At 35.8% G+C, this 19,493-nt stretch overlaps 1 protein-coding gene across 1 annotated transcript in view; it reads left to right on the top strand.

Annotated features, from left to right (window-relative positions):
• Window positions 1-1,936: 1,936 nt before the first annotated feature.
• LOC120523327 (SAM domain-containing protein SAMSN-1-like) overlaps window positions 1,937-19,493 on the top strand; it is a 62,460-nt gene continuing 44,903 nt past the window's right edge. Inside the window, exons 1-3 of the mRNA XM_039744544.1 lie at window positions 1,937-2,049; window positions 7,185-7,265; window positions 12,674-12,829. Coding sequence (XP_039600478.1) covers window positions 1,993-2,049; window positions 7,185-7,265; window positions 12,674-12,829 — 294 coding nt within the window. The 5' untranslated portion in view covers window positions 1,937-1,992. The remainder of the gene's footprint in view (window positions 2,050-7,184; window positions 7,266-12,673; window positions 12,830-19,493) is intronic.

The raw sequence follows: 19,493 nt of genomic DNA, 5'->3' as shown, positions 1-19,493 counted from the left end.
GTCTTTATTTCACTTACTGCTATGTGGCACGACATTCGCAAAAGCTTTATTTGTGTTATAACATCAGTATGTGACTAATAGATGCAGTGCAGCAAGCTCAAAAACCTCAGTTCTACGGTGTTGCCACTTATTATGACTGTTCATTTAAAAATCTGACCATAACTATAAATGTCATCTTAGTATTTGAGCATTTGATAATATTCTGCATATGCATTGAAATTCTTGTCTTAAATACATAATGATTAGTAATCTTGTTGTGCAAGTTTATAAATAACTTTTTTAATATACAGCATGGTGGTGCAGTAGTTAGCCTTGCCATGCAGCTCAGAGTTAAAACTTTAAATCTTAGCATGAGCTAGATTCTGCAGATCCCCCATGTCTGTGTCTTATTTCTACATCCAAGACACTCTAAATTAGATAGATAGATAGTGTGGCAGTAGGGGGCGCTTGTGCTCCCTTGAACCCTCAGGTACCACGCTAGACACCAGGTAAAAGTCCCAGACTCTTTATTAATTTGTAAAAATGTGCACAAAGCACTCTCCACACTCCTCACACAAATCACAAACAACACTCTTCCTCCTCGCCCAGACACTTCGCCCTCCTACCTCCCAGCTCAGCTCAGTGTCTGGACTGGCCCATAGTTCTTTTATACACCCTGACCCGGAGGTGTTCCTGCCCAATCAGACCACAGTTCCTTATTCCTTCCGGGTCAGGGTAAACAGTCCTTTTCTTCACCCCGGGAGCACGTCGTTCCTTCCTGTCACGTGACCGTGACGTACTCCCGGGTTATAGGGCACACAAGAGCCCACGAGCCCCCCTACAGCGACTCCCGGTGGCCCCCAAGGTATCCAGCAGGGCTGTGTATAAATAGTAACTCGGGGCACGATCCTGCTGTCGGGAGAGCTCCTCCCGGCGGCCTGGGGGTGAGGGCCGGAGCACGAAGCCGGCAGTCCTCCACAATAGATAGATAGATAGATACTTTATTAATCCCAAGGGGAAATTCACATACTCCAGCAGCAGCATAATGATAAAAACAATATTTAATTAAAAAGTGTCCCGGGAACGAATCCACATAAAAGAAAGTGATAGTAGTGATCAGTAAAATAGAGAAAAGCTCCATATGTATGAGCGTCTAAACGTGTGCCCAGTGATCGAGGGGCTTCCTGTCTTGTGAGCAAGGCTGCTACAATTGTAATCGGTCCCCCACGATTGTGAACAAGATGATGAATATAGGGGTTAGACACCGTATCTACTCCAAACTAGATTATGTGGGATTGATGAATGGATGGATGGTTTAATGTAGGGCTTCAAAGAAACAGGTATCCATTTGAATTTGAAAAGAAAACATGAGAAAATATAAGATACTTTTTACTTTTTGGCAATTAAAGGTTCTTTGTTATTATTTTATTCTGCTCACCTTCTCTACCTCCTCTTCCTTTACTTAGTTCAATTTTAAACATGTTAATTATGAAGTGCAGGTCATCATTTCTACAGGATATGACTGTAGGTACAGTTTTAGTGTTATACAAATGCACATTTTAATTTATTTAATTAATTCACAACAAATTTATGTTGTGTAAAATTGATCTAGGTGGTATGTTAACTTTACAATATTTTTATTTTCACAGACTTCCTAAGGTTTGGTAATAATTACATATGAAATCAGATTTAGTATGTTTGTATCTTTTTGTTTTGGACAAATTAATAATTCATGCTAAAAAAAAAAAAAAGTTTGTTTTTAGCCCACAAAAATAGATGATTGAAAAAAGTCTAATTACACAGAAAGAGTGTTTTTTTGTCAAAAGTGTGCCTTTTTACCTTTAATATTTCATTGTGCTACTATCTTTTTTTTTTTTTACTTCAAATGAGGCCACATCCTCCTTTGACAGAGGAAGTTAATTGCTCTTTTTTCTTAAACTGCCAGTGTGGGTTAAGCTACTAGACTGTTCAGACACATTTCAGGGGATTTACTAATTGCTAAAAGGAATAAAAATGTTACAGAGGAAATCTTCAAATGTTTCAGATAAACAAAAGACTCAAAAGCCAAAGGTAAGATTATAACTCATGTAGACTAATATTTGAATAACGTTTGGTTTAAAATAAGGTTATGATGGGGAAGGAGTAGAATTAATCATTGTAACTGGAGATAACGCAGTATTAAATAGTAAAGAGTAAAGAGTAAGCTGGAATTCGATAGTGGCAGAAAGTAGTAGTACAAAAAGTTTACAAAAATATAAACTGTGACATACCAAACCAACTTAATACAGGAAAAGTTTATAATCATATCAAGTTGTAATTTAATTTTCAATTTCCTTACATTTTGACTGCAGCAGATCTTACAAATGCCTTAAATTTAAATTTCTGTCTTTCATTTTCAAGACGTAATGCTAAAAAATGGACCAAATGTGAAATATGTGCCTCAGAAGATAACCTCATAATATTTTTTATTCATACCTACTTGCTGAGGTATATTCAGTTTCCTAACCTGCTTATCCAAAGCAGAGTCATGGGGCAGCTGGAGCCTATCCCAGCTAGCAGAGGGAGCAAGGCAGGAGCAATTTCCTGGGTAGGGTGCCACTCCATCACATGGTGAACACACACACACATACTAGGGGTACAAACTTTAAATGTAGAAAGGCAGTCTTTTTAAAATTACAAGATAAATTGTCAATTATTATAAATCTAAGGATAATTAGTTTACAGTTTTTGGGAAGTACAAAAAACTCTCCTGAAATGTTTCTGACCTGAACAGAACTATGAAGCAAGATCTCTGCCCAAATTGATTAATTTATTACTTACCAAACACACACAGTTACCATACTGCAAAATGAATCCTCATGATCACTATAATGCAACTTAACATTTTGTTTTTAAATATTATAAAATCTTTGTGAAGTTTTCACTATTTCTCTGTGTCTGTGTCCTAATGCTCCTGGCATCCTGCCTTGTCCAAATTTCAAAGGTATGTGTGGTAGGTTGATTACTGATTTTGAATTCCCTCAGGGCTGATGTGTGTGAGTAAGTATGCATTGTGATGTGTTGGTCTCCAATTCAGGACTGGTTCCTGCCTTGCATTTGTTGTTGCTAGCATATGTTATGTTAAATATATATTCAATGTTTGTCCATTCAACTTTTTATAATGGGATTTCCTGCTTAAGACTGCTGGGAGGACGAACATACCATCATCATCCCCCTCACCAATTTAATAATCCAAATCTGTTTACTCAGTTTAGTCACCTCTCCTGCAAAGCTTTTTCTATTTTCCACAGTCCTGATCATCTTTTCTGAAGGGACCCATTGTCCACCTTAACAAAAATACCAGTGTCTTTGTGTATGTGTGTCTGTATATCTGTGTTTTTAATCCAGTTGCTATATCTGTTATATGCCATTTGGTATGGGATCTGTAACAGCAGTGTTAATAATTGTGATATACCATCTGTTGGAATAAAAAATGCAATGCATTTTACTATTGTTTGCACTACAAAATTCATTCCAGTGGATGGTACATTGCAGACATTAATGCTGAATACGTCCAACAGAGAGTAACTGCTGAATGGACAGAAATCAGCTTATCCTACTTGATAAAAGTATGTGTGCATGTTTCAATGTATCTGTGTGTGTCTGGTTGCTAGGGCTAGAAAATTTGAAAAATAGGCAAAACATGTTAAAGGAGGATAAAGAAATGGAAAAGGATAATAAAAATATCAAATAAAGGTCTAAATATAAGAAAAGTGGTCTTATTGGCCTGTTTATTGTCCGACGTTATATGCTAGAAACAGCCCTGTGGTACTGACTTTCTTGCACTTGCTCTGAACAAGGTTTATAGCTGTAATGCTAATGACTGATAACTTTGTATGGCAGGCAATTGGTAATTGAAAATAAAAAAAAAATAACACTTATAAGAGTAGTCAGTTCGACAAGCAACACCAAGAGGAAGTGGAGAAAACGGGTAGTTGCATTCAAAGACGAAAAGGTTCGGATGCATATTATTATACCAGACCTAATATACAACCCATGTTTAAAATTAAAACATGAGGTCTATGTTGATTACAAGTTTCACCCTGTCTTATTAGAATAGCAAAGCTGGTTTCAATTTAATCTGAAAGAAGGAAGGAGAACCATATGAGTATTTATTGCATGAAATAATGTATTAATATACTGTATAGCACTCTTTACAAAAGGCTAATTTACAGTAATGATTACTTTTCTAGATTCATTTTAATTTATTTACATGTACTGTACATATCAACTCCATTTTAAACATGATAAATTTGTTGTGTGTATTATCCTCAATTAATCTGTCACTGAGATATCATCTGCCAAAAGAAAAAAAATATGAATGATGTCCTACTTAGTTAGCACTAAAAAGGGTTTGACTTCCTTTTTCATACACACTAAAATACTGTGCATTAAATATTTTAATTCACCACTTTGGATGGCACTGTTCCACAGTTGTATGCATTACCCCTTAAGCGCTACCACTTTACTTCTGAGTGAAATTATTTTAGGAGGTGAGTTTGGACAGGGGATCACTAGCTGAAGGAAGTGATTACTAATATTTCTACAGAGAGAAAGAAAGGTAAGTTACTGGAATGCATTAGCTAAGCAAATGAGCAGCATGATCTGATCACGAGTGTGACGTTAGCAAATTCTGCCCTTTGTGATAATGCTTGCTGGGATAGGCTCAAGCTTTCCTATGACATTGCTTTGTAAAAGATGGTTAGGAAAATGGATGGATGGCTGGATCTCAGTTTCATTTAAAAACGTGCAGATCAGCTTGACTATTCATCCATTCATTCATTTTCCAACCCGTTGAATCCGAATACAGGGTCACGGGGGTCTGCTGGAGCCAATCCCAGCCAACACAGGGCACAAGGCAGGAACCAATCCTGGGCAGGGTGCCAACCCACCGCAGGATCAGCTTGACTAGCATTTCTAAATTCAGTGTTTGCTGTTTAGTTTAGATAGTGTAATTAACAGCTTCGACTTTCAACAAGACTACAAAACACTATCAAATATATAAATAAAATAGTACAATTAAACTCGGCAAATAATTATAAATACCAATTTAAAATGCAACATTGATAGATACCAAAAGAAACTTGAAGCATGCCACAAAAATTATAATAGAAAGTGTTAAAGGGAGGTTTAAAGCTGCCATATGGACTACAAAGCAGGGAGCAGCACAGCAGTGTGATGCATTATTAAATTTTAGGATAGCTTTCAAACTTAGCAGTCAAAGTGAGGATAATGGACAGTGGGGCAATGAGAGTAGTATTTAAGTGAATAGAAGGGCTTGTTGAAACTCATAAATTAAGGGAGAGTAGACAAAAAACAAGGGAAATGACTGAGTCCTCAGTTTAGATTCTGTGCTCAGTATGGTTATGTAAATAAATGTGCAACATGACAGAATGGCTTCCCATCCAGAGGTTGACTCTGTCTTACAGCTTTTTTAAGCAGCTGCAAAGCAGGATTAATGGTCTGAGCAGGTTCAGAAAACGTATGTCTGATATAAGAATTGTGGTGCAGTGGTAGTGCTGCTTTTTTGTAGTAAGAACATAAGGGTGTACATCCCAGGCACTCCATGCATGAAGTTTGCATGTTCTTCTTGGGTCCATGTGTGTATCCTCTGCATGCTCCAGTTTCCTCACCCAGTCCCAACACATACAGGTTACGTGGACTTGTAAGGCTAAATTGGCTCTAATGTATGCATGTGTTCACCAGGCAATAGGTTAGTGCCCAGGGGATATTTCTGCCTACAGGAAGGATTTAATGAATATTATAATATTTGATGCACTCTGAACTTTTACATGAAAGTATGAGGTGAAAACCTTTTACATTGTTTCATTTTATCCACATCAGTTCATTTTTTGCTGAAGACAGTAAGCTTTTCAGAAACAGAAAGTGTTGAGTCGGTCTATATTGTTCCTCCTTCTTTAACTACTGAATATGTTTTGCTTTTTTGATAAAATGTGAAAAAGATATCCAAAGTCTTTACTTTTAGCATCCAAATATAGATAAAAATTTGTAGCCACATATTTTTCCAAGATAGAACTAGTTTATGTAGGTGAAATCAAACTTCCTTCACTAATTATTTTTTTCTGAAAGCTAGTAGTGATCTGGCAATTCTGCCCCTTGCATGAACATTTAACATCAGTCCTTTTTTATTTGTTTTGCCTAAGGAGGAAACTTGGCAAATATATTTGCGCTGGTATTAACAAATTAACATAATCCTATAGTTTTGCAGTTTTTAAATGTTAACTGTGTAATATATATTACAACTTGTCTCCTACCTGAAACTGAAATAATAATATATCATCCAGTCTTCTTAACATGTTGTATTTAATGATAGCTGCATTATTGTACATAATGCTGATTCAATCCTTAACAGGGAAGGAAGAATTGGAAAAAATTGTACCTAATTAGAAATGATCATGTTTAAAGATTTAATTTTTTCTAACAGTGATAGAATCATAAAGGATCAATTTTGTAACATTGGCAGCAGAAAATCTGATCAGGAATATTTAATTCAATATGATTTTTCATTCCCTTTTATTGTTCCTACAGTGACCAATTATTTTTGAATTGTAAAAGTTGTATTTTAGAAACATATTTACTATTCAGAGTTCACTCTCACACATACCCACATGTACACTCACGCAGGAAATTGGCAATTCATAGCACATGTTTGCTATAAGGGAGGAAAGTGGACAGAGGCAGCCTTTGAGGGGTGAGGGGCCTAGGGCTGAGCAACCCCATGTGAGGCCGGTTATGTCAAATGCTGTTACTGGTATGTGTGGACTGTATAAACTTGCGTACGAATTTAATAAAAATAATGTTAACATACACCAGATTTTCTCATTATAGTATTCAGCTAAATTTTTGCATGATAGCAAACGGACTTTATCAAAATGTAACTGGAGAATATAACTTGACAAATCTGCTCCAACGAGACACACAGACCTCAAAAGCCGGGTCCCCTTAGGCACAGGGCCTGGGGTAGTCACTCCACTTGCCACCCCCAAACGCTACTCTTGAAAGTGGAAGGAAGAAACTCACAGTTAACGTAATGAATAAAAACTCATTTCTAAACTGATAATGATGAATGACATATTGGATTAAAAATGTCACACCAGCCTGTTCATATTTTGATTAAATGATATGTATTTTTTTTCTTGTTTTAGCGGTCATCCAGCTTTGGGAGATTTGATGCCTTCAAACATCATCCGTCAAGAACAAAAGCAGAGGATAATGTGGAGATTAATGTATGTTTATTAAGCTTTACTACATGTTTGTTGTTTTTAATTAAAAAGTCTAAAATACACTGTATTTAGATACTACAGATAGTAAGACATTGTCAACGCTGAACATTCATGAACAACAAAACAATTTTGCAAAAACAATATTCACTTGTTGTGGTGGGCTGGCGCCCTGCCCAGGGTTTGTTTCCTGCCTTGTGCCCTGTGCTGGCTGGGATTGGCTCCAGCAGACCCCAGTGACCCTGTAGTTAGAATATGGTGAGTTGGATAATGGATGGATGGATATTTTCTCATCATTCAGTCACAAGACTGCATAGGAGCAGAGTCTGTCCTGGCAATGCTGAGAATTAGGCAAGAACTGGCCCAGACTTTCACAAGGCACACACCCAATTTAAAGACATCTTTGGGATATGAATGAAGACTTTAGTACCTGGAGAAAAGGACAATGTAGACACATTAAAAACATGTAACCTGCGCGTAGACAGTGCCCAGTTCAAGATTCAAATAGAGCTGTGAGGATGCAAAAGTAACCCTGTGCTTCCGCATTCATAAATATATTCAGACAACCTATTTTTATAGAGTATGTGAAAACAAGACATAGTTCAACAAGGTGTGAATGCCAACAGATAACCCTGATTTTTGTTTTGCAAAAGAAAGGAAACATTGTTATAAATAAAATATGCTATGCAAGCCTAGTACACCTTGTTCATCAGTCTCTTGTAGACTGATGCCATGTTATATTAGTTTTTGATTTTGAGAACTGATAACCAGAAGGACAAAGAATAGTGGAAGAGCTGTAGTCTGTTTCTGAATATCAGGCTTTCTGGCTAGAGGTGTAAGAGACAAAGAGCTTGGTGGTGGTGCCACTTCAATATCCTTCCCTAGTGTACCCTTTAACTCTCCCAGTAAGATCTGTGCAATATAATACATTTAAGAATTATTTATTGTGATCTTCAGCTATATAACAAAGAGTTCAATGCAGGTATGACCTGATATGCTGATGAAGCATTCACAGTTTTGTGTTTATATTTTAATCAAATTGCACATTTTACTCTAGGCAGTGTGTTATGGGCTGAAGTGTGCTCTTTCTCATTATGATCTTGGTTTGTGTCAAACTAAAATTGAATGTCACGGTACATGCAAAGGAAAATACTAGGATCAGAACTGAGATTTTCTGATTTAGGTCCTTATCAGGCTGTGTGTTAGATTTAGGGACTTTACCCTACCAGAATTTCACAAACAAAAGTATCCATCAGAGCATTTTTCAAACCCATGTAATCCTTTTCTGAATAATTGGGAGTCAGTTTTTACATTGGCATCACTGAGTGAAGTCCTGGATGGGATGCCAGAGCATTGCTGTGCACTTACATTAAGCCAATTTAAAGTCTTCAGTTAGCCCAACACATTCATCCCAGGGATGTGGGGGAAAACCCATAGAGACACAGTGAAAATGCAAAAATTCTAACAAGGACCAGAATTTTAAAAAGACTTCTGGAGCTGTATGATAGCAGCAGTGACCAATGTGTGTCTATTCTTCACAACCATAATTGTTTCTATTTTGGTAGCCATAATGTTGCAACCCTCCATTTTCTTAACAAAATCAGTGTTATGGGAAAACTGAAGCCAATCACAGCAGAATTAAACTCAAAGCAAGGATGTAGCCGTGATAGGTTGTTGGCAAGGTCTGAAATATGAGATGTTCTGGGAGGTCTAGGACACCCAAACTAACTGTTTGGATTCTCTTTAAAACTTGCAATCAGGGTGGGTGTCTGGAAAAAAAAACTTTAGAAATTATTTACAGTGTTATAAGTGAGTACCCATTATTGGGTTTGCAAGAAAGTGTTGTATCAGCCAGCAGGCAGCCTCATTACAGGCTGGGCCAAGCTAGACGAGTGAGTGTTATTAGCCCATCAGACAGGGAAGAAATGCACGTAATTTGAAAGCCTAAAAAGGATTGGAGAAAAAGGACAGATAGGTTTATAGAAAAACTGTCAGTAGGAGCACCACTCAGCCATTAGTGCTTGGCTTGGTCTCAGTGTTGCTAAAGATTGTGATGGTAGATAACAGCAAGTGACAACGATTGCTGATACCATGATTCTGACAATTTTCACATTTCCGGGAGAACATTGGTTTGCCTTGAAATGGCAATGCTTTTCATACTCTTATCTGGAGAAGAGCCATAGCACTGGTCTGTGGAAAGGTGGTGTATGTCTCATGAAAAATGTTTGATCTGCATGATGCTGATCAGAAGTACAAGATGGCATAGCTTATGCTTGCAGATTGCCTGTGTACAAAGTGATTTGGCAAGTTAAGATATGTATGTCCTATCTTATTGCACACTTCATAGCTAATTTTTTGCATATTCCATAGTAACAGAGTAAAATTTCAATGCTTAGAAAACAGAGCACTAATGGGACCGCCTAATAACCACAAAGCATTTGGCGCACTGGGTGTTGATCCTTTGCAGAGCCAATATGTGTTTCTTCCGTTCAAAAATGTTTCCTCAGTAAGGCCATAAGGCCTCTACTTTTTGTGTTGTTCCCTGATAAAGCAGTGATTTTTAATTTCTTTGCTAAACTCTTGCAACACAACTGTTTCCTGAAACAAATCGTGTTTAATTGGAAGTTAAATAGCTGCAGAGTTATGGATTTGGAAAAAAATGGGTTAGGTGCTTGGATTTGGTTTGCCTTTTCATAGTTAATGGAGAGGATAAGGCTTTTGATTAATGGATTAAACTTTAAAAGGTAAATCTTGTGAAATAATATTGATTCTCAGTTTATTTCTGTTATTTTAGAATGAAATCTTTTGGGTGTGAACCATGGCAAAACCACAACCTAAAGTGGTAATCATTACTATAATCCAATCACAGTATTAACTGTGTGATATCAGTTTTGCAGTTGTCACAACTTTCTTGAAAACCTATTTCAGATTAAATATACAACACTTGTTGCTGATAATATTGCTTGAAATGCCCCAGCCAAACGTTAACAGATTGCTAAAAAAGAGTAATAGGATGCTATATGAAAAGTCAACTCAGTGGTTGATGTATAAAGAATTTCTTACTGACTATACATTCATCCATATTCAATCCTACATAATCCAATGTATGATCATCGCCAGGATAACCTGCTGATCCATGTAATGTACAGGTCAGTTCTGTATATTAGTCCCAATTTAGGTGTCCCAATTTATATTTTTGTTTTCCATTATTTTTCATTGCAGTAGCTTAAACAGGTGCATATTTTTGCCTGCTGTTCCTTGCTAGCTGTACCTTGGAACACTTTGTTTAATCGTCAACGACACTAGGTCATTCACAAGATCTGACCAATTAGATTTCTTGTGATTGTGAGGATCACACCAATGTCAACGTTTGTTTTGGTTGCGTATGCACCAAGAGAAGATTGTTTCTTCTAAGAAAGAACATTTTAAAACTGTTTTTTCTTTGTACATTTTAGCTCAACAATTAGTGATAATTCAGATAGTGTCATTAACCGATTTTGATATAAAAGTTTACAGCTTGCATTTAATGCTTTGTGTTCTACAATGGGGTCTTCTTCCCTTTGTTGTTTTCAATGTTCATTGACATGCATTAGATGTTTTAGTTCCTTAATCACCGCCATCTTGAAATCCCGTTGTTAGGTCTGTTTCCCTGTGTTTCTAGGGGCGTGGCCTCTGAGGTTGTGACTTGTGCTTAATTGATGCAGCAGAAAAAAAGGAAGGCTAGGGATTCATTTCTTTATCCAATCTGCAAACACCAAAAACTCTCAAGAAGCATTGTGCAAACTCTACTCGCAAGTTACTTTCAGTTTTGACCTCTTAATTTTTTTCTCGACCTTAAATTTTGTCTTTTTTTTAGGCTTCGGGTTCCTTTTGTTCTTTAACCTTTTTTTTGTTACATGCATCTTCTGGTCTTGTTCAAACAGTTTATCTGCCAGTGCCCTGAAAGAACACTCTGTCACCCTATGGATGCCTAAGCCACATACACACGTAATCTCAGCATTAATTCACACCTTCACACTTCACAACTTTTTCTTTCTCGGTAATTTGGCTTCCTCTTATTCCCTGCCTGATACATTATTTACCTTTGCTCTTCTATCTACTCCAAGTTCCTCTGACTGATAATAGGGAGGATTTTATAACTCTCTAAACGGGAGTATTTCCATTCTCATTTCTGTTCTGCCAGGAAGGACCTATGGGTCACCCTTAACCTCATAAAACATCTGACTACTGCAGCAACTGCATTTTGTGGGTGGCTTTTCCAGGAGCTTGGACCTCAGAACAGGACACTGCTGCTGCCATCTAGTAGGCTGAGGGTTTGATGTAATTTTACAATGTACAGTATGGCCATTACGTTATCATTCCAGCTAGGATGCATCACACACCTGCGTTCTTTTCTGCTGACTAGTTTGTGTCTAAATTGAATACATTCTGTTTTGTAAAAAGAGTATTGAATTGGAGCACTAATGAGTTATCCATTGGTAGTGGTGTTTTCCCTTTGTGGTGTTAGAGTGACTTCTCATCTATGCTTAGTTTCTTCCCTGAATATCACAATAGCCTTTCTTTCATTCTGGCAATATCTCAAAATGAAAATCGTGGTCTCTGTCTTCCATTCACGTGAATGGCCCAGCATAACATAACCCGTTTAATCATGTCCTGTCTACTTTGATCAAGCCAGATATGTTGCAGTCATTTGCAGGAAGAGAATTGTTTCAGAACGTTCAGAAAAAAATGACAGGAATTGTTGTAAGTCAGAGCAAAACAGTCATATACTCTTTAGATTACCCTCTGAATGAAGAGTAACCACCCGGATTCTCTTCACATCTAGAAAAATACAAAGAAACTGGATATATTCTAAAAGATGATTTCTACAATAAATGAAGAAAAGCCTCATGAGAAGCACTTACAAGTAGACTATCAACACAGTAAGAACACAAAGTAACAAAGAGAACAGCACAACTTGAGCCTGCACACAGAATTACCCCATTTCACAAGAGCCTTTCCCACTCATCTGTCTCTTTTGAGCCTCTTCCCTTTTCTTCCTTTGATCCATCTCTCCATCCAACTCAAAGCACAAATAGATTTTGATATGAAGAGGCTTTAAGAACCATAACTGGGTTACATCCAGCCAGAGCACATAATCATTTCTGAGTCAGAGGTGGTCTGCTTTGGGCTATAGGGGTCTATACTCCCCTACACTCTTAAATGCTGAATATTTTTGATACAAATTAGAAAAAACTGAAAGCATATTTGATGCATACTGTAGCTTGATTTTATTAATTATTTTGTATAATATCAAAAACCTTCTTTATGGCCAGTAACAATAAGTTAAATGATGTTTAATAACTTCTAAAAACACCCATCTTTCATACTTAATGTGATTTTTAGTGAATTAATGCCTTCTAATTAATTTTTAGGCTGTAGAAGGAGAGGCTGGTGATGAAAGCAGTGATTCGCATTTGAGCAAAACATCCAGTACTACTGGTGGAATCAGTCAAAAAATAAGGGATATTTCCTTGACAATGAAGAAGAAGATGGGAAAGAAGTACTCCAAAGCACTGTCAGAAGAGATGGTATGTTTCACCAGTTTTCCAAGTGGTAATAAAAGCAAAATATATGGTCTTCTTCCTTGCTAATGTACATTTGCATTGTATTATATCAGACTTGCTGGAATAAAGCGAGGACTATTTAGCTAGAAAAGGTTTGGTCATTAGTCATAGTTTGAGGTTTACTGAATTCATAGGAAATGTAATGTAATATGTTGATAAATATTTAAATAAATATGAAAACAAAAATTGCATCATAAAATTAAAAAATGGATCTGCAATCACCACAGTAAATATCATCATTCGTCAGGTAAATAACTGTATTGCCTAATCACCACATTTCATATAAGTATAATGTTGAACAGACAGAAGATTGTATGTATTCAGACTTTGTAAATTAATAGTTTGTGTCAATTTTGCTGCAAATATAGCTCTTAGTCCTTTATAGGGTAGATGTCAAAAAGCTTCATGCACAGGATAAGAGTGGCCTGTGGCAATTTTATTTTTTTGGCAGACGTCCTCCAGCTCAAGTTTTTAAGACAGTGCTTGTGGATGGCAATTTTATAATTGTAACTCACACATTTTCTTAAAATAATGGTGGGGTAGCTTCTGTTTGCCAACTGTCATCTGCTGATTCTCACATTAGTTTTGATATGTTATTCTGTTTTTTAACAATACATTGTGGCAGTCCTTCTAACTCAGAACATGTAGAGGGCAAAAATGTAACACAAATGGCATCTACATTAAACAGAAAAAAATTATACGATGTATGTAAAAAAATTTTAAAAAATAAGAGCAAGAAAAGCTAAACACAGCATCTTCTTTGGGCCTGACAAGGTGGGTATTCATCCCCTGTCTATCCGATTGGTTCACTTGCCCCTTACAGTTCACATCTGTTTATGTCTTCCTTCCTCTATTTCTTTCTCTCAACTATAAAATCTGTTCATTACAAATGTCCACTAAGAAACTCCTGGTGTTTCTGCACCCCTGAGCCTTGAAGAGCTTTGTTTTCAATGCAGCTAGGTTTGCGGTGTTTTTGTGGTTCATAATCATTATCATTATGACAATGACCTTGTTTCTATGCCATCTTAGGACTTTTGTTGTTCATTGGGGCTGCCATTTGCTTGTCTTTCAAGAAAGTGTCCATATTGTTTAACTATTACCATTCCCATCACTGGTCATCTGACATATTCTTCAATCATGTCGTACCTACAAGAAATGGTGTTGCACAGTTTCTGGCTTGTGTCTTTTGGTATCTGCTCCCTGTATGTTAATAGACTTTGTTTTCTTATATAGCCTCTGTAGTTCAAGTCTTGGTTTCAGCCTTCTGGTTCCTTAATTCTGGTCTCATTCAGATCACAAAAGTAGCTCCCACACTGCCTACTGTACCTCCTCTGTACAAAGGAGAGCATGGTGCCATATTTTCCTTCTTTGTGGCCTCTAGTGGCCAAAAGTTGTTGCCAATTCAGGCATTTCCTCCATGGCCTTGCTCTCTCTTCTGCAAAGAGATCAGTCAACCCTGCCACCCATCGGATTGTACACTCTCTAGCTTCTGCCCAGATTTGCCTTTCTTTCTCTTTCAGTCTTTCTCACTCTCTTTTTCATGCTTTGCTTCACTTTTACTTGCTGAGTAACTGAAGTACAGCAGTTGATATTCTTACACTCAACCTGCCTTTCTGAATTTAGGGTATCAAATACATTTAAAAGTGTTAAAGGGGGTTGGCCATATTATATATTTACATTTGTTATGTAGCTTTCAAAACTGTAATAGGAGTTTTATTGCATGTTTTTATTAACTTGTTTAGTTGCAGTAATTTAAATAAAATTTTCCATTGCTCTTTCGATCTAACGTAAGTTCTTTTAGAGTGCTTTTACACATTTGATAATGAAATACTACTATAGTATGTCATGTAAGATTTTTGTCAGCTTAGTGTAAATGGTTACCTTTATGAAAAAGAGCATAAATAAACAATAAGAATTGCAAGAATCATCAGTGACAATCAGTTTCATTAATATTGATTCAGTGAATTTGCACTCATAGTATGTGCATGAGTGCAAAGCAGCACACTAAATACTGAAAATGATGACATTCTTAATTATGACAAACAGTTCAAAGAATCTTGAAGGAAACTAAGTTAGATACTGTGGTTAAAGCTGTTGAGGTAATTTTCCACCATGACATTCCAAGCTGTCAGTATAACCAAATTGTCTTTGGTTAAAGTCATCTTCCAAATATATAATAATATTAATAATAATGTGGAGCATCATGGGGATTGGCTTCAGTGAAATTGATGCCAATTTTGATGCACTGTTTTTTGCATAATCTATTTACAACATTACTCCACCACGTGCATCCTGAGCAGATAAGAACTATGAGTAAAGAAACATCAACTAGATGAAGCAGACAATGGATTGAAATGAGAGATGCCATGTTCTGGTTCTAAGGCCTGACATATCAATAGAAACTGGGGCCTAGCACATGGGCCTCAGATGATATCAGCAATTTTAGAGATATGAGTCTGACTGAAAAACAGCCTAAATTATTCAAGTCTCATTCTAATTAACAATATAAAAAAATCTAAGTCAAATGGAGCAGTAAATCTAAAAAGATTGGCAAAGACCAATTTAGCAAGGGGTAAGACAACAAGAAAAAGGATAAAGATTAAAAATGATTGATTAGTTTATATGTAAATCTTCACTGTATATGTTAATACAACAAAAAAGGGAACCTGACAAACAGCTATACGGTAGGGTAAGCAGAGCAAAAGTAAACTGAAGTATATTTTCCTGAGGGGGCAGACACCCAGTTTTACCCTAAGGCCTAATAGTAGCACAAGAACAGATCTACAAACACTTTTTAAAACATAAGGTGGCAGGCAAAACACTTAAACATTACTTACTTTAAAGAAAAAATAGCACTTAGCTTAACTTTTAGTGCTAATTTAACTTCTTGAAACAAAACACTATGAAGGCACCACATCAAAATCAAAATGATCAACAAGAGTCTTTTGTACAAGAGGATCATGAGTAATTTTTAGGTTTTATCTTTCTAGAAGTGTCAGATTCTGCCATTACTTCTCTCCCCCTGCATTGGTGCTCTTCTCCTAGTGGCACCTACCTTCAGTCATGCCTTCTTGTGCTGGCTTGTTAGTTGGTAGTGTTCCTATCTTTCGAGCATTAAGATTATCTGTATCATCTGAAAGGTTTTTGAAGGACTGTCCTCTGTCATTTGTCACATGGCGTTTTCCTAGTCCTGAAAGCATTTTACCAGCAGGACTCCCCTTCACAGTAATTTGTGAGATTTTAAACACCACATACTGCAATCTTTACATGTTGATAATGGTTAGTGAATATTATGTATTAGAGTAATGTAATGCTACTCTTTAACTGTTTACAAATTTTTGCACATGATATGTGTCATCACAATATTTAAGACAGTATTTCAAAAACCAAATATTATTGAATAAATCAACATTTCATATAGTTAAATTAGAGACTCTAAATCTTTCTAAATACACAGTGATTTCTTGCCATATCTACAATTTTTTATGACCTTACCTACTGGGTATCTATACTCTTCACCTTAATTTTAATCCTAAAGAAAAAGTGAACTTTGTCAATCTGCTTCTGCTGTTATTCTTTGTGCAAAATGCAGTTAAATGTGTTGATGCATGCTTTTTTAATTATTCTTTATGGGTTGTACCATGACAAGACAGTATTTTACTTAACTTGATGGCTTGGGAGTAGTGATGTAACTGTTGGAAGTGCAGATGGGGCAGTTGCACTGTGGACTGTAAGGCTTTGGTTACCAATGGCTGTATAGTTGTTTAACAAGGCTTAACCTACTTTATATCAGAATGAAAACATTATTGATGTTATCATTCCCACAAGCCTAATTAGAAATACTGAACCTTTCATGCAGCGTATATGCTTGACAATGTTTCATTGATGGTGGTCATTATTTAATTTGATTTTATTATTTTCTGAGGAGGACCTAATTTGATTTTTTGCATTAGAGCCCAAATATTTTCTCTAATTGCACTTTTCTGACAGATGCTGAACAGTCTACAGGGTATGTTTGTTTAAGTCTCTTTTTAATTAGAGGTCTGCGCATCATTAATGTTGAACCCCTTATTATGCTTTTTTCTTTGAAACATATTGAAATATGCCAGTCAAATTTGCCACTAATGTTATGGCATGTGACAGCTGGCACATTCCTCTATGTAATTGTGCTAATAATAATAATAATAATTCTTTGCATTTATATAGCGCTTTTATCACTACTCAAAGCGCTAATAATAATAATAATAATAGCAATAATAATATAATATGTTTTACTTGTATGGTACCTTTCCAATGCTCAAAGCACTTCATAGAAATTCAAATGGAACAAAATGGAAAAAGGAGAAAAAAGATCAAATAAACAACATTGGATACAAAGTAATATTAGTATAAAACAGGAAATAAAATATAAATACAGGAAGCACAAAGCTTTAAACTTGATCAGTTCGTTTGGGATGTAGCTTATCCTGGGAAGACTGAACATAAGGCAGGAACCAACTTTGGATTCGTGTTGTGATAGAGACTTAAGGTCTAAACAGTCAATGCCTAAAAACATGAGGGAAACAGCCAACAGCCTGGCTCAAACAAATCCAAAATATAACTCTATTTAACTCATTTATTATATAATTAATCAAAATCTAGCAAAATATAAAAAGACAAGCTAACTGAATACAGTGTGTTAAATAGCACAATTTCATAAACAAACAAGAATCAAAAAGTCCAAAATATACTAAAAAGAAATACAAGATTTTCAGAAGAAAAAAATAGATTATTGAAATCGTAAATCAAAATCCCAGAACAAGCCAAAACTACACAAAAAGGTTAAAAAACCATAAAGTGTTGAAAAAAGAAAATCACAAAGATATCAGAACAACAATGAAATAATCCAATACCTCCACAGCAGGACCAACTGATAGATAGATAGATAGATAGATAGATAGATAGATAGATAGATAGATAGATAGATAGATAGATAGATAGATAGATAGATAAGACATTAAAACTCTACAGTTTCTCCTGTAGAGCCCTTATAGCAACTGAGGCTTGTAAATTAATTAAGAGCCTCACCGCACCATCATCAAAAAATAACTAATGATTTAACAACATAATTACCCTGAGACAGGACATCATTTTACATGAAAAGAGCTAAAATAAGATAATTAACAAAGCAATAAAAATATAAAATTAGGCTAAAACACTTTGAGAAAAATAAAAGAAATGGAAAATGAAAGCACACACAAACAAGATTCGGGGGCAAGACCCACACCAAACCACAACAATGAGGGTCAGTCTATTGCAGAACTCATTCATGTGCACACCTATGGCTGTAATTTTGAATTGAAAGTTAACCTACTTCTTTGGGATGTGGGAGGAAAAAATTAGTGCAAGGAGAGCAAAAACCATGCAGACATGAGTTATTATATTTCTATATTCTTACAAATTTGTATTCTAAAAAACGTACAAAGTTATGGGGGTTTTTAAACTGGTAATGAATTAAAATGAATCAAAATTCTTCCATCCATTTAGAATTCTGTGTGTAGCTGCTACAAAATTATAGCACATGAACGACCTTTGATACGAAAAGAGAATACTGTACTAGTTTTCTCTTAAGTCCTGAACTATTAGTATAAATGGTTACTTCTCAACTGTGGCCCTGTCCTGGAGTTGGTTTTGCCTTACACCCTACGATTTCTGCAACTGGCTCCAGCTGCCCTTTGACTCTGTCCTAGATAAGCAGGTTAGGACGATGGATGGAAAGATCAATTAATGTGCAATGTGTCAGCAGAGTTTTCAATAGTAAGTAATTTGTTTCCACAATGGAATGTTACTGATATAATCAGTCAGGTAATTTTTTTAAAAAATACACATTTTCAAAAAATTCTTAAACATCTTTTGTATACTGTAGCACTCATTCCCCAAATTGTCAGAGAACCAGTAAGATGTCTTCCAGTCAAAATGCAGTACTAAACAAGGTAGTGAAAATTTTAAAAAATATTTAAAAATGAGCTGAATACAGTACTGCACTTTTCTCAAACTAGATCAAACTGATTGGCAAAGTGCTCAGTCATCTATGACTCAAATCGTTCACTGGAGGCATGAAAGTTTTTAAAAGTAAATACATTGTTAATGCTCAGCATGAACATGGTAAAATCTAACACATGGGAAGGTTTAATATTTCAGATTTCACAAGTAATTGATTCCTAATATAGTACTGTCCAAACCAAGCATATTTCTCAAGTATTAAGTTCCACACATTACGGTGTATAGTATAGATACACAGTAAGTTTAGTATTGCTAGAAGGATTACACAAATTTTATTTTGTTTTCCTCTACCTACTTTGTTTGTAATGAGTACTCGTACAAATATAAATTATTTTTTTTACACCTGTTGTACTGTATATCCCCTTCCCAAAATGTATTGAAACTTTGTTTTTGCATTTTTTTTTTTCAAACTAGCACCCAGCAGCAGAGCTGAATTGTTTTCAAGTTTACTTATCCAAACCTGACTCTTCTATGATTATTTAACTTAAAATTAAATGTAATTTGGTACTGGAGTAGGACAGTAGTTTGTGCTTTTTTCACATTCTGAAGATTTGTTCTTCACTACATTGGCCTGCCATGATTGGGT

Source organism: Polypterus senegalus, chromosome 2 (genome assembly GCF_016835505.1).
Source record: "Polypterus senegalus isolate Bchr_013 chromosome 2, ASM1683550v1, whole genome shotgun sequence".
In the NCBI taxonomy this organism is placed as follows: Eukaryota; Metazoa; Chordata; class Cladistia; order Polypteriformes; family Polypteridae; genus Polypterus; species Polypterus senegalus.
The sequence above is the reverse complement of the archived record's forward strand: the minus strand, read 5'-3'. Positions and strand labels throughout refer to the sequence as shown.